We start from the raw sequence: 24446 nt of genomic DNA, 5'->3' as shown, positions 1-24446 counted from the left end.
TCGTTGTTTGAGTGGGCCAAAGATGATTCACCAGATGATATTAAGAGTAAAAGGTTATAAGGTCAGAAGGATCACAGGTTCACACAGAAGGACCATTGTTTAAGTGGTCTAATGAATAAGGATAACATGTCAAAAGGTTAGAAGGTTCGTAAAGAACAGGGTGAGAGAAATAGAGGTGTTTAGGGGCAATGAGGGAGGGGAAAAATTAACATGTAAGTCAATGGGAAAAATGAGTGTCCCAGAAGCAACATATATACACTACTGATGTCGAAGATTTTTCTCCTCTCAACAGTTGATTCAACGATATAAAAGATTGATTTGTCCTTGTATAGAGTACTGCTCTCACATCTGGGGAGGTTGTAGTGGTCAACCACTACAACCACATACTTACTGGACAGAAATGAATCCAAAGTAATCCGACTTATCAACTCTCCCAATCTGACCTCAAAACTCGACCGGCTCGAATTACGACGTAAAGGTGGCTCTTTCTCTTTTCTACAGATATTACTTCGGTTTTTGCTCCCAAGAACTTGCTGCCTGCATACCTCCGCCATTAGCGAGACCACGGAATACTCGACAAGCCGCTACATCTCATGATTATTGTGTGGCCATTGGCAACTCAAGGGTGGGCCGTTATGATGTTTGTTTCTTCCCTTCCACTGCCAAACTCGAACACTTTACCCTCTCATGTATTTCCAAACATTTATGATCTTTCCCTTTTCAAAAAGCTGATTTTTGTACTGTACTTCCTTAAAAACTCTTAGACTATTCTCTCTTTTTTTTCACTTTTCTATCAACTTTCACGAGCCTCGATCTTGTATACAAAAAAAAAAAAATGCAGTTCTTTATTTAAGGTCAGCCTGGCCTCGATGAGGTCTCATAGTCCATGACTGGATCCTTCAACATTTCAAAAAAAAATAGCTGCGTTGGCGACCGCCAGCTAGATGCTTAAGAACCAAACACGTCCCTGGACCTGGATGGACTTTAAGCTGCGTGTCCCATCTGATAACATCAGTCGGTGGACGATAATTACCCAACGATCTCTTTCGCAAAGAGCAGGCGAGTTATCACCGGCACACTAACGCTGAACAAATTATAAATTTCTACCCGAATCATCTCCAATCGGTCAGGGTTGTAAACATAAACACCATACAGGGCACGATGAATCGTTTTCATAACAACAGTTTTTCACACGCGTTTAATTTCCCTCGTCGAGGTACCCGAGGACAATAGCGGAAGTGCGTCATCACGTTCGGAGCTACCGCATTGCAGCTTGCCACGTTACGTCATTACGTTCAGCCCTGTCGTCATCGCGCGTAGTCCCAGCATCATGACGGTGCCGTCGTTGCCCAGGAAGAAGCGATGCGAAATGGCAGGCGAACCCAAAATGCAGGCCTGGCAGCCTGAGGAAATTACAGAACTGTTAGCAATTTGGACGGAAAAAAATATCCAAGACGAGCTCGAATCCAGCATCCGAAACGAACGTGTTTATTCTCAGATTTCTTCGCTGCTGCTTCAAAAGGGAGTTCGTCGAAGCGCGAAGCAGTGCAGGGAAAAAATAAAAAAAATGAAGCAGGAATATAAAAAGTTAAAAGAACACAACAACAAGAGCGGGGTAGTTCCACGGAAAAACAAGTATTACGACGTGCTGGATTCTGTGCTGGACAATCGACCGACGATTATCGGAAATCAAGTTATGAATTCTGCTTATCTGCCCGACGATGAGGCGATGAATGAAGGAACTGAAGGTTTGTTCAACAGCCAGATTCATATATTACGTACGCGGAAATGGCGGAATTTTGACAACGCCCCCTCTCCTCACCCTCCCCTTTATTTATTTATTGCACAGCCATTCCAGTGCTGTACTCTTCCTCTTCATTCCCTCCTAAGCACTGTCTCAGCTCAGTACAGTATTTCATTTACATGACTTCATAGCCATAGGTGTGTGTGCAGGGCTTGTGCCAACACCTTACATGACGAGAGAATAAATATGGAAATAAACATAAAAGGCAGTTTAACATAAAGAAATGAAACGAACTGAACGGATAGTCTTGGAGCGTGTCACACAGGTGAACCGTTAATCGTTATCTGGGGGTGGTCATAGATACGAGGGGGGAAACAGCACCGGGCCAGACAGGTATAGGTAAAGGTAATGGGGTTTTAGGTTGTATTCATAGGGGGATACTTTTTAAAGCAAAATAGGTTAGTACGGCCTCATCTATAGAATAATATGCTTGTTTGTCCTATCCGTCCGTGTGTAACATTTGATTCCACCCATTGGTTGGACAGCTGGCCTGACTCCACCCACAATATCAACCTGAAAAATAATACGGCCGCCATGTTGGTGTGTACTGCTGTGCAAAGCCAAAGACATATTCAGAGTTGTCATATTCACAATCGCCATGGCCTCCCTCAGTGTAAAACGACTAATGCGACAGTTAAAAGGATCATGAAATATCAAAAGGTTGGAACTGATTGGTGTCACGGGCCTTGTGAAGGCCACGTTATGGATAGGTGTTGTCTATGCACTGCCCAAATAACAATGTGGCATTCGCTCAAACAGGGGTTTACCGTGGAGCTTATACAGGTACTTGCTAATACTGTATTTCCTTCAATTTTCCCTGAAAACACTCGACTGGGACCATAAACCCATGTCATTAGAAATGTCTTTGTCCGAGCAGTTCCGGGAACCTCGCGGGATTGTGAAAGAAAACATCCATCATTATTTACTTTCAATGATGTGTGTATATGTGTCGAACTTATGGTGTGTATGAATTTCTACTCGTGTGGTTATACGACGGCTACATTAATTCTGGCAGTCCCCAGTCCCCGTTGTGCTTGGCGAACGTCGTTAACAGGAGTAATTTTGGATGTTCCACCAAGATGCAGCCAACAACAACAACAACAACAGGCATTTTAAGGCCATTTCCCTGCTAGAGCGGGGGTTAGCCTTGCGGGCCCCATGACAATCTTCTCCATTTTGCCCTATTTTCTGCATCTCTCCTTGTTCACCCCCTTGCCCGCATTTCTTCTTCCACCATCTTTAGCCAAGTCTTTCTCGGTCTTCCCCGTCCTCTACTTCCTTCTACATTCATTTCCATCACTCTTCTCAACCAGTCACTTTCATCCTTCCTCAACACATGACCAAACCATCTCAACCTGTTCCTCTTCACAGCATCAATCACAGGCTCTATTCCCATCATCTTTCGCAATTCATCATTTGTCTTCCTCTCTCTCAACGATACTCCGCACATCGACTGAACCATTCGCATTTCCACCCTTTCCAGCCTTCGTTGCTGCTCTACGCTCATTACCCATGTCCAGGGGTGCCTAAGGGGGGGTGGGGGGGGGGAGTTAGGATGATTCCAAGGGCCCTGCACTGACAGGGGCCCTAAAAATTATTGGAACATTAGGTAAAAATTCTCAATATTAAATTATTAACCTATCATCTTTAATAGAACTAGGGCGTGCCCGTACGTGGGTGCAAAAAAACATGCGTGCAAACAACAACAACAAAAAAAAACTTTGAAACCACGTGGCAGTAACGACCACAGAACCCCCCCCCCTCTATTTACATGAAATGGTTTGGTCCATTCGCAAAGCCAAAGCGAACGGCTTGTGAGTACGGTAGAACCCCCCCCCCCCCCTCTATTTACATGAAATGGTTTGGTCCATTCGCAAAGCCAAAGCGAACGGCTTGCGAGTACGGTGACCATACCTTGGAAACCACTTGTCCGATTAATTTCAAACCTTGAAAAGGCACATCCTCGGGTCCCCAGCAATATACCTGGCAAGTTTCAAGTATATCGGACCCGTGGTTGTCGAGAAACAGCGGTCACAGACACACAGACACACACACAGAGATTACTGGAATTATAGATAGACTAGGGCATGCCCGTACGTGGGTGCCCGTTCCTTGCCAAAAAAAAAAAAAAACGCTACCCGTACGCTCTACCCCGCCCGTACGCCCGTACGCCCGTAAACAAAAAAAACAACGCTCTTCGCTTCCGCCCTTCGCTCTGACTGAATTGGGAGAAATAATGCGCATAAGAAATCGAGAAATTATTATTTTCTCCGGAAGAAATCGAATTACGAACCGTAATGGCACACGCGCTCGGCTCGGCTCGCTCTCACATCGGCCACGCCTACACAACAACGCGTTCTGTGATTGGCTGCCGGAAGTGCAGTCTTCACTGTCCGGAAGGTCGCAAATCGCAGTTACGATGAATCGCAAATTAGTTTTAATTAGTTTTAAAACATAGTTTAACGGCAACATAGTTTTCCAACGTGAAATAAATGAATACGCTCTCAAATGTGCCGTCCAAGGCAGAGTCTGTTCGCCACGTTCGGCACACGTGATAGCTCGCTGCTCTCTGATTGGTTGAATCGTTTTTTGGACATAGCTCGGTAACTACTTCTCCGATTAATATGAAACCTTGAAAAGGCACATCCTCGGGTCCCCAGCAATATACCTGGCAAGTTTCAAGTATATCGGACCCGTGGTTGTCGAGAAACAGCGGTCACAGACATACAGACATACAAACATACAAACATACACACAGAGATTACTGGAATTATAGATAGATAATAGACCAATAAAACTAACTTCTTTTTCTTTTCTTGTTTTTGGCAAAAAGTAAACATCCAGAGAGCCTCTGTATTGCCCAATCCCCCACCCCCCTCTATTTACATGAAATGATTTGGTCCTGCCCCCAAACCAGACGCGAACGGCTTGCTAGCAGACAGTGAATTGAGCGTGAGAAGTGCCGTTTCAGGAGCGTCAGGTCTCAGCTAAAAAACAAATCTGGGTGTCAAAAAAGAAAAGAAAGACAGGAGAGAGAAAAGAAAGGACAGGTTGCTCTTTGCATCGTCTCTCTGATACACGCTGGAGTGCAAGGATTGAAGCTGTTAAACCTGTAGCAAAACACCTACCTTGTCATCAAGGCCCTTGATAGCATACTCATGACATGCAGTCTCACCAGTGAGGCCAGATCAGAAGCCAGTGGTTTGAAGAACTACTTCATGTCATTCAACGCTATTGTCCTCCTCACTGTCTGGCTGAAAGTACTACAATGCATTGAGGACAGGAATGTGATTCTCTAGTCAGGAAAAGTCTCACTTGACACAGAGGCAGCCAATATCAGAGCCTTAAAGGAAGAGATGCAGGCTCTTCCAGACAGATGGGAGTCTCTCCTGTCTGAGGCAACACTGATTGCTACACAAATGGATGTTGAACCTCAATTTAACAAGGAACGCAGCCGCCAGAGGAAAATAAAGAGATTCCATGATGAGACCTCTGAAGAGGAGACAGCTCAGGACAGTGCAGCAACGGTGTTTTAGAACACAGTGTTTTTTTTACAGCTATGGACAACATCACAAGTGACTTGGACACGAGGTTCCACACCACTGCAAAAATTGTAGAAGAATTTTCTGCTGTTCTGAAAGTTGGGCAGATTAGTGAGGATAAAGTCCCTTCTGTGTGCCAACCACTCTTACACCTGAGTTTCAAAATGAAGTAAGACACCTGAACACGATATGCTGCCACTTTCCCCCCTAACTTGTCCCCTCTTGGTCTCCTGAATGCAATTTGTAAGATGCAGCTGCAAAGCATTTTTGGAGAAGTGTGCACTGCTTTACGTATATTTTGCACACTGCCTATGACTGTTGCTGGTGGCGAGAGATCTTTCAGTAAGCTAAAACGGATTTTAAAAAACTATTTGAGGTCCACTATGTCCCAGGACAGGCTTTGCAGTCTTGCCATTCTATCCATTAAAAGTCAGTTGGCTAGAAAGCTGAACTTCAAAGACTTGATCAGTGACTTTGCTCACAACAAGGCTGGGCTCTTGGTGTGTAAGGCTGAGCAAAGACCAGTGATAACTAAATGGCAAGGCTATGGATATTGGATCACTACACTTGGTATGTACAGTCATGTGAAAAAGTAAGTACACCCCATGTAAAGTTTTGACTTTTTCAACATATTTCAACATACAGCTATTTGATCTTCATTTCAACAATATTGATAGATAAAGGTGATATAATATAACAAATATCATGAAACATTTACATTTTGTAGTCCATTGTATAATTGAAATAAACATAAATGCAAATTTCGCATGTGGAAAAAGTAAGTACACCCCTACATTTATCAGGACTTTAAATACCTAAAATTATAATCAGGTGCACCAGCTCAGGTGCAAATGATTAGAACATCGTTAGAGAGGATCTTGGAGGGACCTGTCTTATTTAAACCTCAGACATTTCGTTTGGTTTGCTCTTTGTTGTTGAAGTGTGCGGCGTCACCATGCCTAGATCAAAAGAGCTCTGTGAGGCCTTCAGAAAGAAGGTTATAGGTGCCTACGAGTCTGGGAAGGGATTTAAAAAGATCTCCAAGCAATTTGAAATCAATCATTCGACTGTCCGGAAGATCACCTACAGGTGGAGAAGATTCCAAACAACTGCCAACTTGTTCAGGCCAGGCCGCCCCAGCAAGTTCAGTCCGAGAGCAGACCGCAAAATGCAGAAAGAAGTCTCCAAGAACCCCAGAATGTCATCACAGGACCTACAGGTAGCTCTTGCCACTGTTGATGTCAAAGTTCACGAGTCTACCATTAGAAAGAGGCTGCACAAATTTGATCTACATGGGAGGTGTGCCAGGAGGAAACCTTTGCTGTCCAGAAAGAACATCAGGGCAAGACTAAAGTTTGCCAGTGAACACCGAGGCAAAGACCAGCACTTCTGGAACAATGTGATCTGGACAGATGAGTCAAAGGTAGAGCTATTTGGCCACAGTACCACAAGACATGTTTGGCGAAAACCAAAGACAGCATTTGACCACAAGAACCTGATGCCAACTGTAAAGCATGGTGGTGGAAATATTATGGTTTGGGGCAGCTTTGCTGCATCAGGGCCTGGGCAGCTCACCATCATAGAATCCACTATGAATTCTTCATTGTACCAGAGGGTGCTTGAGGATAATGTGAGGCCATCTGTCGGAAAGTTGAAGCTCAACTGAAGGCGGACCTTGCAACATGGCAATGACCCTAAACATACCAGTAAATCCACCAAGGAATGGCTGAAAAGAATGAAATGGAGGGTTCTGGAATGGCCAAGTCAAAGCCCGGATCTAAATCCCATCGAGATGTTGTGGGGGGATTTGAAACGAGCTGTGCATGCAAGAAACCCCTCAAACATCGCACAGCTGAAATAATTCTGCATGGAAGAGTGGGCAAAAATTTCTCCCAGTAGATGTCAGAGACTGGTAGACAGTTATAAGAAACGCCCACTTGAGGTTGTTTCTGCCAAAGGGGGCAATACCACCTATTAGAGCCAAGGGTGTACTTACTTTTTCCACATGCTAAATTTGCATTTATTTTTATTTAAATTATACAATGGACTACAAAATGTAAATGTTTCATGATATTTGCTATATTATATCACCTTTATTTATCAATATTGTTGAAATGAAGATCAAATAGCTGTGTGTTGAAATATGTTGAAAAAGTCAAAACTTTACATGGGGTGTACTTACTTTTTCATGAGACTGTATACTTGTATGTATACTCTGCTGCTGATTTTATTATTTTGTTTGTTATATCATTCTATAGATGATAATGTTAATTTATTTTAATTGAAGAGGTTAATCTATGTTGTAATTCTTACCATTAAAATTACATTCAGACTGTAAAAGATGGCCTTCAGCACTTTTCTTGTGTGGGTATCAGTCTTGCATCAAATAGTGAATTCCATACTGTATGCAGAAATATAAGCATTGTTTCAACCTCCTGGCAAAAATGTCGGGGAAAAAATGTGCACGCGTGCTTCATAGGGGCCCATTGTGATATCTTTTCATGGGGCCCAAAATCCCTGGCGGCGCCCCTGCCCATGTCTCGCTCCCATAAATCATAACACTTCTCACACATGCAGCATACACCTTTCCCTTCAGCTTCAACGACACTCCCCTCCTCGTCAGCACGCCACTCAGTTCCCAAAACTTCTTTCATGCACATCTCACTCGAGCAACCGTTGCCAAGTCTGATCCACCTTCTCCATTCAGCATGTCAACAACACTGCTTGGAAGCCAGGTTGAAGCTCTCGGTGGGTAAACATGCCGTGAAATGTTGATTTTCACCAGTAGTGAAACAAGCAGTGGTGAAGAAGACTATTTAGTAGGGGTGAAACGAGCAGTGGTGAAGATGACTATTCAGTAGGGGTGAAACGAGCGGTGGTGAAGATGACTATTCAGTAGGGGTGAAACGAGCGGCGGTGAAGATGACTGTTCAGTAGGGGTGAAACGAGCGGTGGTGAAGATGACTATTCAGTCGGGGTGAAACGAGCGGTGGTGAAGATGACTATTCAGTAGGGGTGAAACGAGCGGCGGTGAAGATGACTGTTCAGTAGGGGTGAAACGAGCGGTGGTGAAGATGACTATTCAGTCGGGGTGAAACGAGCAGTAGTGAAGATGACTATTCAGTAGGGGTGAAACGAGCGGTAGTGAAGATGACTGTTCAATAGGGATGTAATGAGCGGTGGTGAAGAAGACTATTCAGTAACGGTGAAACGAGCGGTGGTGAAGATGACTGTTCAGTAGGGGTGAAACGAGCGGTGGTGAAGATCATTATTCAGTAGGGGTGAAACGAGCAATGGTGAAGATGACTTTTTTTTTTTTCTTTTTTTTTTTGTATACAAGATCGAGGCTCGTGAAAGAGCTAACATTAATCACACAAAAAGACAAACCGACACACAAAACACAAAAAACAAGGGGAGCGGTAGACAAGATGGGGAGAGAGGGGGAAGGACACAAAAGAGAGGGGGAAGGACACAAACACAACATTTGAGAGCAGGGACATCGGGAGGACTTGGGGGGAGGTGGGAGAGGATTAAAACATATGAACACTGCAAGGACTCTGGGGTGAATTACCGGGGGTAGAAAAGATCAAGGTTTTCGATGGGGGAAGATAAGAGATGGTGGTGAACAGCTGTTTTAAAGACCTGGAGGGAGGAGTGGGATTGAAGGGAGTGGGGGAGTTTGTTCCAGAGGCGGGAGAAAAGGGGAATGAAAGAGTGAAGGTGAGCAGAGAGCCTAGACTTTGGCAGTTTAACCAGAAGAGGGTTGCAGGCAGATCTTGTGCGACCTGAAGGAATATTGGGGGGACAGAGCACAGAGAGAGCTGGGGGAGCAAGGCCGGAGAGGAGTCGGTAGAAGACAGAAAGACCACCAACCTGCCTGCGGTGAGTGAGTGAAAGGCCCTCGGCGTTGACTACATCGCAGGAGATTCCAATGATTCTGAAAGCTTTGGCCTCAACAGCGTGAAGCCGAGCAAGGTGTGAGGCAGGAGCACCAGCCCAGAGGGGGGAACAGTATTCCATTGAGCTGCGGATGAAAGCCTTGTATGTGGTGAGGAGCTCAGGTGTGCCAAGGAAGGACTTCGCACGACGGAGGATGCCCAGTCGGCGACTGGCTTTGGAGGCCAGCTTGGAAATGTGGTTTTCCCAAGAAAGATCATGGCAGATAGTGAGACCCAAAAGCTTGAGCGACAGAACTTCTTGGAGAGGATTGTTGAGAAAGTAGATGGGAGGGTTGTCCAGTCGGTCCTTTCGGAGAGACATTGTAAGAGTGTGAGATTTGTCAGGATTGAAAGACATGTTCCACTTGTTTGACCAGTCTGTGATTTTGTCCAGGTCTGCAGAGAGTGAGGAGGCTGCAGACTGCCGATCTGAGGGATGAGGAATGGAGCGACAGAGAGTAGAGTCGTCAGCAAAGAGATAGAGAGGATTTTCAAGAGAGTCAGAGAGATCATTGATGAAGACCAGAAAAAGCACAGGGCCCAGAACACTACCTTGGGGAACTCCAGCCTGAACAGGAAGAGGAGATGAGAGAAACCCATTCAGGGCCACACGTTGACTACGACCAGAGAGGAAGTCCGCCAGCCATGCGTGGAGATTTCCATGGATACCAAAGGAGGAGAGTTTGGAGAGCAGAGCAGGGTGCCAGACCGTATCGAAGGCACGTGAAATGTCAAGGGAGACAGCTCTAATTTCCTGTTTGGCGTTGAGGACCTCCATCCATTGTTGAGAAAGCAGAAGCAGCATGTCCAGAGTAGAGTGACCAGGTCTGAAACCAAATTGATGATCAGAGATCAAGCCATTGGAGAAGAGGAAAGATTTAATATCTGAAGCAATGATGGATTCCATGACTTTGCTGATAATTAAGAGAAGGCTGATTGGTCTGTAGTTGCTGGGATCTGTTTTTGCACCTTTTTTGTGCAAAGCGGTGATGTTGGCTGATTTCCAAGCAGATGGCAGATGACCTTGAGCAAAAGAGAGGGTGAAGAGAACAGAAAGAGGGAGTGAAAGTGCAGAAGAACATGATTTTAGGACCCGTGGGTTGATGCCGTCAGGACCAGTTGCAGAATCAGAGTCGAGGGTTGCCAGAAACTTTTCCACCTTGTCAGGAGGAAAGGACACAGAGTCCAGGAGCAGCTGGGTACGACTGGGTACGGTGGGTACAGAGAGGGATGGGTTTGGGACACAAGATTTAGAGGCAAACACAGAGTTGAGGCATTCAGCTTTTTCACGTGCGGAGTCAGCCGTTAAGCCGTTTGAGGTGAGGGAGGGGATGGAGGGGGAACAAACACCAGAAACAGATTTGACCAGACGCCACCAGGATTTGGAAGAGGGAGACAGATAAGAGAGTTCGGTCTTGAGAATGGTGAGATATTGTTTCCTGGCTCTCCTGAGGGTGGACACACACTTGTTTCGGGCTTTGTGAAAGGAAATGAGATTTCCTTCCGTTGGATTTGCTTTCCAGGAGACGAAAGCAAGTTGTTTCAGGGCAACAGCCTCACCACAAGATTCCGTGTACCATGGACGGGAGGAAGGGTATGACAACTGAAGACGAGATGGTATAAATCTGTGCATGAGAGAGAGCAATTTACTTTGAAAGAATTCCCAGGATGAGTTGATGTCAGAGGCGGTAGAGATGGGAGACCAGTCCAGATGATAATGGGAGACCAGTCCAGTCCAGACTATTCAGTAGGGGTGAAACGAGCGGTGGCGAAGATGACTATTCAGTAGGGGTGAACCGAGCAATGGTGAAGAAGACTATTCAGTAGCAGTGAAACGAGCGGTGGTGAAGATGACTATTCAGTAGGGGTGAAACGAGCAGTGGTAACGATGGATATTACCCCAGCTAAAGGCGATCCAAAATGGAGGAAGGAAAACGCAGCTCACGGGCAGTGTTGGTTGCGTAGAAGAAATTCCCGGGAAGTAGAAACATCCATGGGTAGTGAGGGAGAACTGTACCGACAGTCCCGGGGAAAGCAAAACACAGTGCAGTTTGGTATTTGACCAACTCCACGATACTTGTCTCGAAGCTCTCAAAACCCTTCAGAGAACGGATTGTCCAGTAAGAAACTTCTTCCTATTTATCCTGTCCTCTCATTCATGTTCAAGTCCTGGGAGTTGATTGGTTGTTCCTGGTTTTAGACCATGCCCAGCTATCAAATGTTGGCCAGGAGCATCAGTTTGTGAGGAACAAGGTCGGTGAATTAATTCTGTCTGCACCAACCGTTCCTTTAGAAAATGATGCATCTAAAAATAGAAGCCACTACATATGCATCAGAAAGAAGATAATTGGTTTTGGGTCGTTTATGTAGCAATTCCACGGGGTTTCCGAATCACTGATCAGTTGAGGACTTGAAGTTGATTTTAATATTGCGCCAATGTTCTGCAAGTCCCTAGTAGTCAAGAATACAGTGTATTGTGCGTAGTCTTGGTCAACACATCTGAGGAAGGATATCGCTGCCAGGGACAGGGTTCAGTGTGGAGCTACTAGATTGAGCACAGGCCCAGCCAGACCTAGCTATGAGGAGACTGAAGGAGATATGACTTTCTAGTTTATCTCCTATAAATGGTCGAGGTGTGTGGGTGTGTGGGTGTGTGTGTGTGTGTCGTTGGTTATCTCCATAATTTAGGTTTCAGAAGGTGGAACGGAGTCCTCCCAGGACTGGAAGTATCCACCCCCATTTCGGTAGAGGATCATGATTCATGGGCTAAGTTGTGAAGTTTTGTTTTTCTCAGAGTTTTGCTCCAAGAGCTCTTTTCAGGATTGTCACTGAGTCCTGTACAGCCTCCAACTGTACTTTCTTTGTGGTAATGTTCCCAGAGTAGGAACTTTATGAGGTTCTTCTTTATCATTCCCATTGCTCCAATGGTACAATTTCAGCGTTCTTCAGCTTCCAGGATCTTTTCAATTCATTCTTGAGTCACAGTGCTTTCATTTCTATGTTCATGCTGGACGGGATCATCAGGTCATACATGAGCATTATGTCCTTGTTTTCAATTATTGCTTTTGATTCATGTTTCCATGAGTTTTCTAGAACTAGGATATTGAAATTTCCACAGGTGTGCCAGTAAATTACTGTACATACCTTGTTGTGCTTTTGGGTGTAAAGCTGCTCTGACATGAGTTTTTTACATCCCAATAGGAGATGGCTCGTGCTTTCTGTTTCTACCTTACAGAACCTTCACTTGTCCGATTGACTCAGTCCTGCCAGCTTCTTAAAGCCATTGGTGTAATGTCCTTGGTCTTGGGCATTAATAATGAATGGTTTTCCGTCCCAGTTGAGCTGAACTCTTCTTAGCCATTCCAGTGATCCTTCTTTGTCTATCCACAATCTATCCAACTCTTTTTTTCTTTTCTTTTTCATGCTTTTTTGTCCTCCCAGTTGTCACCAACCCTTAGATTCTTGTATTTTCCCTTTGTCTTTTTTGCAATCATTGGGATTGTATTTGTTGCTGTTTCGGTTTGGTGCGTGAAATCTTCTGTTCACACCTGTTTTTGGAATTTTTTTGTAAGGTGAGTGAGAGATACCTTTTCTGGTTTATGTTCATGCACTGTACATAAATTATATTTGGTAGTCTGTTAAACTTTTCATGTACTCAGCTAATGCTACAGTTGTCTCTCTGTCCACTTGATTGAGTTCCATCAGGCCGTCACCCCTTCTTTCCTCGGCAGGTACATTCTCGCCCCGGGATGCACTGATTTTTATAGAACTTTTTTTGGATAGTGAGGAGTTTCCTTGTTTTGATATCTAGTTTTTTGATATCTGCTTGTGTCCAGTTTATTATTGCACAACTTTGTTGGAGCACTGGTACTGCTAGTTAGTTTATGGCTTTGATTTTGTTCCTTGGGGGGAGGTATATTTTCAGGATCAGCGTTGTTCTATGCAGGTATTCTTTGGGAATTGTTTTGTACATTTTTAATGACAAATTTGGTGGCCCTCTTCTACTCCAAGGTATTTGTAAGATGCTTCATTTTCTCGCTCCTGTATTGTTGTATACAGGTCGATTTTATGTTGTCCGTATTTGTTTATGTCTACCTTGCACGAACGTGCACTTGGCACACTTATTTAGGCCAAATTCCATTTGGATGTCATCGAAGAACCGTTTCACTAATTTCAGTTGTTCTGCCAATTTTTTGCCTGTTCAGTGCAAAGAGTTTTAAAGCATCCATGTACAGCAGATGTGTCACCTTTCTTGTTTCTTTGGATGTTTGGGTGTATCTGTTTCTTTGCTCATTAATGAGGTTACTTAGTGGATCCAGAGCAAGGCAAAACAGGAAGGGGGGAATCGTTATCTTCTTGGAGGATCCTGAGTCGTATTTTCACTCCTGGTAGTTCAATCTTTCCTTCCGAGTGCTGCTGGATTAGTTTGGTGTTCCACAAATCCATGGCTTTCACAAGCAGTTCATGAATTGGTCTCTTCCACCGCACACGCTTCAAATGCAGAGCACGTTCTGCATGGGACGATGTCCTCCCTCCCCTCAGAATTCGAGCTTTCATTGTTAACTCAACTGGACTATGTCCAGCTGAGTTTTTGTCGACACCCAGTGTCCGTCATCCGTCGTCCGTCTGTCGTCTGTCTGTCTGTCTGTCTGTCTGTCGTCTGTAAACAATTCGACGTCTACGCTCTAAAAGTCACAAATATTGACTAAATTTGATGAAACTTGTTATGCAGCATCTTTAAGACATAAACTAGTTTGGGATTGCATTTGGGCGTTGCACGCCCAAAAATGGGCGTGGCAGGGCGGCCATATTGAAAAATCATGATTTTTTTTTTATCTGGTACTTCCTAATGTAGCGAGAAGGCTGAAACTTGGTCTTGGTCTGAAATCTGAGAAAAGTAATTGTAGTTTTACTTTTCATGCCTCACTTAAAACTCAATTTTTTCTAGTTTCCTGTTTAAACATGAGATACCTTCAACGTTACTGTACCTCTTTAGCACATATAAACTACTAGCTTGGCTCGGCTCGCGTACTGAGGAACGGGCTTATTTTAGCTGAGGATAATGACTGTACCTGAGTTGCTGTGTTGTCATGATTTACACCAATCATAATACAAACAATTACTTTGCACAAATGTATTTGTTGTGTTTGTGATATTACATTTTTATAGGCAATTTAGGTTGAAGATTTAGGTTTAATGTTTTTTTTTCAAGAAAGAACCCCTCAGCACATACATAGGGGAGGGGCAGGTGCAGACTGGAAGTTTGGGACGATTACACCTCACCACCATGTAATTCAAAACACCTCACCACCAAGTAATTCGAAACACCTCACCACCACGTAATTCAAAACACCTCACCACCACGTAATTCAAAACACCTCACCACCAAGTAATTCAAAACACCTCACCACCACGTAATTCAAAACACCTCACCACCACGTAATTCAAAACACCTCACCACCACGTAATTCAAAACACCTCACCACCACGTAATTCAAAACACCTCACCACCACGTAATTCAAAACACCTCACCACCAAGTAATTCGAAACACCTCACCACCAAGTAATTTAAAACACCTCACAGCTATAAAACACGTAATAAAAACACCTCACCACCACAAAATTAAAAACACCTCACCACCACGAAATTGAAAACACATCACAGCCATAAAACACGTAATAAACGTGTTACAGCCTCACAGCTGAGGCTGTAACACGGCCTCAATAAAACCTCACAGCCATAAAACCCGTAATAAAAACACCTCACCACCACGTAATAAAAACACCTCACAGCCATAAAACATGTAATAAAAACACCTCACCACCACGAAATTAAAAACACCTCACAGCCATAAAACATGTAATAAAAATACCTCACCACCACGAAATTAAAAACACGTCACAGCCATAAAACACGTAATAAAAACAGCTCACAGGCACGAAATTAAAAACACCTCACAGCCATAAAACACGTAATAAAAATACCTCACCACCACAAAATTAAAAACACGTCACAGCCATAAAACACGTAATAAAAATACCTCACCACCACAAAATTAAAAACACGTCACAGCCATAAAACACGTAATAAAAACACCTCGCCACCACGAAATTAAAAACACCTCACAGCCATAAAACACGTAATAAAAACACCTCACCACCACGAAATTAAAAACACCTCAGCCATAAAACATGTAATAAAAATACCTCACCACCACGAAATTAAAAACACGTCACAGCCATAAAACACGTAATAAAAACAGCTCACAGGCACGAAATTAAAAACACCTCACAGCCATAAAACACGTAATAAAAATACCTCACCACCACAAAATTAAAAACACGTCACAGCCATAAAACACGTAATAAAAACACCTCGCCACCACGAAATTAAAAACACCTCACAGCCATAAAACACGTAATAAAAACACCTCACCACCACGAAATTAAAAACACTACAGCCATAAAACACATAATAAAAACACCTCACAGCCATAGAACACGTAATAAAAACACCTCACCACCACAAAATTTAAAACACCTCACAGCCATAAAAACGTAATAAAAACACCTCACAGCCATAAAAACGTAATAAAAATACCTCACCACCACGAAATAAAAACACCTCACAGCCATTTTTAAAAACGTAATAAAAACACCTCACAGCCATAAAACACGTAATAAAAACACCTCACAGCCATAAAACACGTAATAAAAACACCTCACCACCACAAAATTAAAAACACCTCACAGCCATAAAACACATAATAAAAACACCCCACAGCCATAAAACACGTAATAAAAACACCTCACCACCACAAAATTAAAAACACCTCACAGCCATAAAACACGTAATAAAAACACCTCACAGCCATAAAACACGTCATAAAAACACCTCACCACCACAAATTAAAAACACCTCACAGCCATAAAACACGTAATAAAAACACCTCACAGCCATAAAACACGTCATAAAAACACCTCACCACCACAAATTAAAAACACCTCACAGCCATAAAACACGTAATAAAAACACCTCACAGCCATAAAACACGTAATAAAAATACCTCACCACCACAAAATTTAAAACACCTCACAGCCATAAAAACGTAATAAAAACACCTCACAGCCATAAAACACGTAATAAAAACACCTCACCACCACAAAATTAAAAACACCTCACAGCCATAAAAACGTAATAAAAACACCTCACAGCCATAAAAACGTAATAAAAACACCTCACCACCACGAAATAAAAACACCTCACAGCCATAAAACACGAAATAAAAACACCTCACCACCACAAAATAAAAACACCTCACAGCCATAAAACACGTAATAAAAACACCTCACAGCCATAAAACACGTAATAAAAACACCTCACAGCCATAAAACACGTAATAAAAACACCTCACCACCACAAAATTAAAAACACCTCACAGCCATAAAACACGTAATAAAAACACCTCACCACCACAAAATAAAAACACCTCACCACCATAAAACACGGAATAAAAACACCTCACCACCACAAAATAAAAACACCTCACAGCCATAAAACACGTAAAAAAAACACCTCACAGCCACAAAATTAAAAACACCTCACCACCAAGTAATTCAAAACACCTCACCACCACATAATTCAAAACACCTCATCACCAACTAATTCAAAACACCTCACCACCACATAATTAGAAACACCTCACCACCACGTAATTATAAACACCTCACCACCACGTGATTCAAAACCACCACAACGTTATTAAAAACACTCCACAACCACGGAAACAAAAGTTTGAGGGAGTCGCTAAGTGACAACACAGACACTGCCCAGATGTGTAGATATATAGATAAATGACTGTACCCGAGTTGCCGTTTTGTCATGGTTTAAACCAATCATAATTCAAACTATTATTTTGCACAAATGTATTTGTAATATACGTGATATCACATTTTATAAACAATTGAGGTTGAAAAAAAAAATTCCCAAAACAATTCCAAAAATAAAAATAAAAAATTGGAAAATTTTTCAAAGAAAATACACTTAGGACATACCGACGGGAGAGATATGTGCATACCAGAAGTTTGGTACGATTTCAAAAAGTTTGAAAAAGTAGTTCAGTGACAAGACAACACAACACAGGACAGACGCTGCACAGATATATCGTATATATAGCTATAGTTTGTGGTTCTATTATGCATATTCTAACCATATTGATATAGACCAGTTGAGTTCAGGTTTCCTGGGACCTCTAGTTTTTGTGTTTGCTGTCCTGCTTCGGTCTTTCGTTTGAGACAGGCAACATCGTGCCATCTTTGCGCTTAAATGCAGGACTCTGCCTCTTTTTGGGGAAGGTGTAGCCGTTTTTCTTAGCAAGACACACCCCAGCTACATGGTGTGTCCACACAGACTTCAGAGTTTTCACGGTTGGGGGCGATGGGACCTTTTGTTCAGTGTTATTTTTTTATGCTCACACCCACCCACCCCATCATGCATTTTCCTTTTATACAAAACCAGTTGTGTGTATCTCTTTATGTAGATATTGAATCTCCGGTTGACGTTACTACGATGGTTTTCGATTCTGGTGATTCCCAAGATGCTGGGCCCAGCAATGGTGGGGTCCATGGAGAATCGCCTGCTTCACCATCTTCTATACCATCATGGGATGTGATCAAATACAGAGGTGAATGGAATCCTTTGACATGACCTTACGATGCATTTCATCAGGAAGTCGCTGGACTTCCTATGTCGGAATGGCATTGACACTCCATCAGTTTAATACAACATGAATCCTCGAAAAAAAAAAAAACTACCAATATACAAACATATCAACCTATAATATAAAGTACCGACTAATCGTTTGTGGAGCATTTCACATCCAATAACACTTATTAAACCTCTGGACAACATCGCTGAACTACAAAAGTGACCGACTCAAAAGAGTTGTTTTGTAATAATTATTCTCATTCTCATTATTTTAAGACAGCCTAACTCAAAATTGGTTTAAGCAAGGCCTTGGGTTAAACACGAATCAATTACATTTTAAGTGAGAAAGTCGATGACTACTTTAAATTTTCACGAAAACTAAGCAAAACTGTATCACTACGCATAGTAATAGGAAGGGAAACTAGGGTGGGCAGGAACATCGGGTTATGGGGGGTTATGTTATCAAAGAAGGGGGGGTTATGTTATTATCCTTATTCAAACGTCGAATTCAAAATAACTCTCCAAAATACTTCTCGCTGCATAATTCAAAACACCTCACTGCACTGGAGAACGTGGGGACAGGAACACTGCACTGTAAAGAGTGGGGACTTGCAACTCTCTCCACCCTGGAACAACACGTCATGATACACATTTACATCGAGAATTTGCATCCCCCCAACCCCTCCAAGACTACCAAGACCACCGGCAAAGATAAAAACACCCCTCTGGCCTCTGAACTAATTGGGGTCATGCTGATCCTATGCAGCAAGTCTGGATGTAATCGGCTCAGAACTGTAGGGAGCGTAGCACAACAAACAAACAAACAAACAAACACCTGCACACACAAACACCCACCAGTCCATGAATTATAGTAAAGATACGGTATATAAAACCGAAAAACACGGTGCTATGAATTAGATTATTGTACCATGACTACCTCTCGACCTTACAATTTGACCTTTCAGCCCATTCGACTTTCAGGCAGACACCTTTACACCTTTTCCAACGTTTAGACCATGTCGACCTTTCATTTGCAATCAATGACCTTTCATTTAGTAAACAATGTGCAAGCTTCAACCATCCTTAGGGTGGGTAAACTGCTGTCTGTATACATACAGTATATAAAATCGAAAAACATGGGTGGACGTTGAACCCTTGTTGAGGTGAAGCCTCATTCGACCCATGTGAGTATGTCTTTTCATTACGTACTGTTTGAACGTGAGTTGGACTGTGATTACATCCATTAATTACTTATTATTGGATCATGACTACGTCTATTAATTACGGACAATTGGAGCCTCCGATTTTTAACCTTTAGACCCTTTATAACCCTCAGATTCAGTAGGCGTTTAGATCCCTTAGGCTTAGAGTGTTAGACCTTTTAAAGCCTTTTTTCAGACCTTTTAAGACCTTTAGATCTATGAGAACTTTTAAGACCCTTTAGACCTTCACACGTTTCAGACCTTTAGACCCCTTTGCCAATTTTGACCTTTAAAGACACCTTATACTTTTAGACCATGTTAAAGGCCTTTCGACTTTCTCTCAGACTTAAGAGTGCGTAGTTAATCTACCATAATGTACTGTGCGTGCATACGCATTTTAGGGAAAAACTCGCTCTGCGAACGTGTGTGAAGCCTCGTGGACACAGCCCACCACATCCTATGCCCTCATCTCATGTCATCATGCCACCTCATCTCACTAATCTTGCAATAAATCGATGCCGAGATGCACACTGTACTTCTATCAATTTTATTACACAGTATTGGACCGTGAGTACGTCTACTAATTACATATGATTGCGCCGTGACTACGTCTAGACCTTTTAATTTGACCTTTTAGACCTGTAGGACTTTTCAGACCTTTCATTTGCAATCGATGACCTTTTATTTAGTAAATAATGCACAAAAGTACAGAAACGAGTAATAAAAACTTTTCTTTTTTTTTTAAATATAAAAGGATGTTGGGATGGCATGCCAAAACGTATGTAACAATGTAGGGATGGTCAAAATAAATGATCACATGTGAACGCATCCCTACATCTTTCTTTCAATGAAAAATACTAGCAACGGTTCCCACCCTATGGGCGGGGCATCAATTGGGAGGCCCAAACGAAGAGGCAAAATATCAGAAATTGAAGGCTTTTTTTTTTTCTTTTCTTTTTTAAAGATTCATATAAACATCCGTTAAATCATATCACATGCAAATCATCAAAATCTAAACGGTGCATGGCACTCATTTTGAAAAAAGATTGAATTCTGCAAAACAGAAGCAGCCACTACACGTCTTTCTCAGTCGCACATTTATGTGTGAAGAGTGCGCGCCGAATCTGTAACACGGAAGCGGCCGCTACACCTGTTTCTCAGTCGCTTTGCACACGCTGCCATGTTACTTCGGAGCCGCACGCTTATATAGGAAGAGTTCGTCAGGAGTCGATCTACTCTCTGCTGGTATGTAGAATTTCAACAAAAGCCACATCACTGTTCATATCGGTAAATATTATTCCATCGTGTTTGGAAAAACTGGAAAAACAATATGGCCTATTTTACTCCCAGGGGTCCCAGGAATACCCACCCAAAATATTGGTGCGATCGGTTGAGCCGTTTTTTGCGGTACCTTCGAACGGACGGGCGGACATTTGGTGAATTATAGTAAGATAATTACGTTGATGTAATTTGTACCAATGTTGTATCTTGCAGTGAACCAGAAAAAGAAACGATCGAGTGCTTTGATGGAGTTTACGAGAGCGCTACGGGAAATGCAGGAGAGGCAGTTGGAATGGGATGCGAGAGAGATGGAAATAAACCGAGAGGAGCGGCAGAGACGCGAGGAGGAGAGGAAAGCACGTGAGGAGGAGAACCGAGAAGAGCAGAGGCGCCGTGAGGAGGAGAACCGAGAAGAGAGGAGGCGACGGGAGGAGGAGGAAAGGATGCATGAGCGAGAAGAGAGGAGGTTGGACAGAGAAGAGAGAAGGCTTGAACGAGAGAACTTCTATGCTATGAATGCACAATTAGTTTCTGCGATTAATAATGTTGCCTCAGCACTGATCTCAAACAGTCAACATTGAAAATGTTTTTATTCCTTCAAAGTTATTTGCATATTAAATTTTCCACGACCATTTTGAAATGGCACTCGTATTATTATTTGTTTTTAGAAATCCCTGCGCCGACTGCTGGGAAGGCAATGGCAAACCACTCAGTTTGCTTTGGAAGGCACAGACTCTCTGTATCGAGTGATTGGCATTAATATATTTGCAGTTTAGTGAATATACGACGACTCATGTTGAAACACTCAACAGTTCCACCTTCATTTGATTTTTTTAATCTTGATGTACCGTACTATACTCTTTACCAAACGTTGGTGATGCCAAAGCTGTTTCTTTGGGTGGTTTGCCATCTTCTTCCCAGACTTATTTTCTCCATGCTCAAGCATTCTAAACGCTGTATGTACTTTACCTTCAGAAAGTATTCACATCCCTTGACCTTTTCAAATTTTGTTGTGTTCCAGCCTGAATTTAAAATTGATTGAATTGAGACTTTTTGTCACTGATCTACGCATAATACCCCATAATGTCATAATGGAATTTTTTTAACTAGTGAGATACCCGTGCGTGGAGGCCGGAAGCAACCAGGCAAAGCAGATACGGCGAATGCTAAAGCATGAAACCAATAAATTCCATATTCCTGTAGCACCTTCAGTCGCACGTCAGACATGGACAGCAAGTTTGTGAAGGACTTCCATGAAAAACGTACCCGTTCGCAAACAAACGGGTACGTTCATGTATAGAAACATCGATTGTGGGTCCGTGGCGAATCTGCATATGGTGATCCGCGAAGTTCACGTTTAGAAAGTAGAAACCATCACGTCATGTCATCATTCACTTGAACTCGATATCTTTTTTCATTCCAAACAACATATCTCCAATCACAAATTAATCACAAAATAAACTTTTAACAACATTGTTAATGTTTCCTTCATTGTAAAAACTACCAAGTCAACAGTTAAAAGGATTTTGAGCCGATAGGTGTTACGGCCTTGGCAAAATCTATGGAGACAGCGATCTGTTAGCTTATACACCGCCCAAATAGCTATGTGGAATTCTCTCATGTAGAGATTAAACTCACGTCGTTTGAACTTTGGCCGAGGTCATTATTTACTTTTAATGATGTTTATATACGAATCAAAAAGAAGATAATTGGTTTTGGGTCGTCCATTCTGCATATCTCGTGGGATTGTGAGTTGGAGAGATGGTGGTGATGGTGGGGAGGGGGTTGGCATTCTCTCAAGCAGGGATTCAACCCATGTCCTTATAAAAGGTCTTTGTCCGAGGTCACTGAGTACGATCGGTGCAGCCATGCAGCGATCGGTGCAGCCTAGTGCGGCACCCGGGAAAATAACGTTATGCGGGAGTCCAAACCTGAAAATGCTGGAGGCCAAAGCTGAAATTGGAAAAACAATATACCCTATTTTACTCCAGGAGATCCCAGGATTACCCACCCAAAATATCGTTGTGATCGTTTCAGCCGTTTTTGCGGTACCTTCGAACGAACGGACGGACAGACAGACAGACGGACGGACATTTGGTGAATTATAGTAAGATAGAATATTTTACAAAATAATTAACAAGACCGAAAGTCTAACAGCGCCTCGACGGATACCAAAATATTTTTTAATTTCAACTATTTTCTGGAAGAAATGGTGCATTATTTGAAAAAAGTGCAAGGGTGCCAATATTTTTGGCCACGACTGTATATCACATTCTACCATCTGTTCCATGATGTTGGCATATTGTACACAGTTTCAATTAATGCATTCATCAGTGGTGTTACAATAAGTATCTGCATGCATTTAAGTTTGGGGTTTGCTGCTACTTATTCCATGTCTGCTTAAAACTTCGGTTAGTATGTTAATAGAATGCCCAGCTCTTATGGTCCTGGGGTGTACACAGCGTTAGCAGTGCCAGTGGCTTTCGTAGCATTTAGAAGAGCATGGGTACTTTGTCTTTGACTATTTTTGGTAGACATGTTGACTGAAGGCCTCACCCTCTTAAGTAGAGGCCTCTTCAGTAGAGTTAATTGTCTATACCAACACCAAGGTCCTTCTTTTCCTGTGCAACTTGTAGTTCTTCGGCCTTGAGGTAGTACGTTACATTCCAGTTTCCTTTGCCATTGTGCATGACCTTACATTTGGCTGCATTGAATGAAAGTTTCCAAGTATCTATCCATTTTACAGCTGTGTCAAGATTGTCCTGTAATGATCATGAGTGTGCTCGGGTTGTGGCATCCCCAAACTCCATGGATCTTTGTTTTCTCAGCGTAAATCTGGACTGAGTTCTGCATCTCAGTCGGCAAGTCATTGACATATAACACAATGAGCTGGGGACCGAGAACACTTCCCTGTGAGACTCCGCCACTGAAGCTAATACAGTTAGATTGGACACTGTTGGGAGTGACACGTTGCATTCTATCTACAGGAAAAGCCACAATCCATTTCAGAAGTTTGTCATTGATGCCATAAGCTTGGATTTTCTAAGAAGGCGCCGATGCGGAACCATATTGAATGCTTTGCTAACGAAGTGACTACAGAGTATGATGCTGAGGCTGCAGAGATACCATCTCGAGATCAAATACAAGAGAGGTAGCGAGGTGTATATCGCGGACATGTTGTCTAGAGCTCACCTGGCCCTGAACATAATCCAGGAAGTAAGCACAGAGTATGAAATATTCAAGATCCAAAAGGAGAAAACATCTAGAGAAGTGCTAGAGACACTCAATCTCACCAACACTGCCAATGTCTGTGATGAGCGACTATGACAGATCAAGCGTCACACCCAGCAGGATGAAGCTTTACAAGCGTTGCAGACGGTAGCCATGTCAGGATGGCCTGAACGGAAGGAGAACGTTCCTATCATCAAGGAATACTGGATGTTTTGAGATGAGACCGTCCTTCATGGAGGAGCAGAAGCACTTGTGTAGACTCCCTCCCCCCATACATACATACATACATACATACATATATACATACATATATACATACATACAGAGAAACACTGTTCCAGAGGGCATTGCCCTATTGTTTATGCCGTAAAAATTCTCAACTTTGACATCAAAGGGGTATTTTGTTTAGATCCGTGAGAAAAAAAATCTCAATTTAATCCATTTCAAATTCAAGCTGTAACACAACAAAATGTGGAAAAAGTCAAAGGGTGTGAATACTTTCTGAAGGCACTGTAATGTATGTATGTATGTATGTATGTATGTATGTATTTAAGTATGTATGTATGTATGTATGTATGGCGGACACGATGGCTCGCTGGCGCGATGACATCATTCCGCGCACCAAGAGGGTGTCAGCCATGCCCGAGGGGTAGGCGTGGCCTCGGGATATACACGGGGCTCACAGCCCCGAGCACGGCAGTGCTATAGTTTGATCCTTCGAATAAAGACGCTTTTGGTTA

The 24446-nt window shown here is 42.7% G+C and overlaps 2 protein-coding genes across 2 annotated transcripts in view; one reads left to right on the top strand and one right to left on the bottom strand.

The window, feature by feature from the left end:
- Positions 1 to 1381, bottom strand: part of LOC144893063 (uncharacterized) — a 26767-nt gene extending 25386 nt beyond the window's left edge. The window contains exon 1 of the mRNA XM_078782686.1: positions 1221 to 1381. Within this exon, the coding sequence (XP_078638812.1) occupies positions 1221 to 1247 (27 nt within the window). The 5' untranslated portion in view covers positions 1248 to 1381. The remainder of the gene's footprint in view (positions 1 to 1220) is intronic.
- On the top strand, positions 1286 to 24446 carry LOC137431269 (uncharacterized). Its single transcript, XM_068122397.2, has 3 exons — positions 1286 to 1748; positions 17826 to 17969; positions 20689 to 24446. Exons 1-3 carry the CDS (start codon positions 1331 to 1333, stop codon positions 21054 to 21056), a joined length of 930 nt encoding a protein of 309 aa, XP_067978498.1. The 5' UTR covers positions 1286 to 1330; the 3' UTR covers positions 21057 to 24446.

The sequence above is a fragment of the Myxine glutinosa genome, chromosome 7, assembly GCF_964187855.1.
Source record: "Myxine glutinosa chromosome 7, kmMyxGlut1.1, whole genome shotgun sequence".
Taxonomy (NCBI): Eukaryota; Metazoa; Chordata; class Myxini; order Myxiniformes; family Myxinidae; genus Myxine; species Myxine glutinosa.
Note: the sequence above shows the minus strand (reverse complement) of the source record. Positions and strands in the feature narration are given on the sequence as shown.

Excerpts from the sequence above, each read along its gene's own strand:
- LOC137431269 (XM_068122397.2), top strand. The coding sequence starts at position 1,331 with ATGACGGTGCCGTCGTTGCCCAGGAAGAAGCGATGCGAAATGGCAGGC. Across the intron at positions 1,749-17,825 it reads GATGAATGAAGGAACTGAAG|ATATTGAATCTCCGGTTGAC; the intron begins GTTTGTTCAACA and ends CTCTTTATGTAG. Across the intron at positions 17,970-20,688 it reads GGATGTGATCAAATACAGAG|TGAACCAGAAAAAGAAACGA; the intron begins GTGAATGGAATC and ends TGTATCTTGCAG.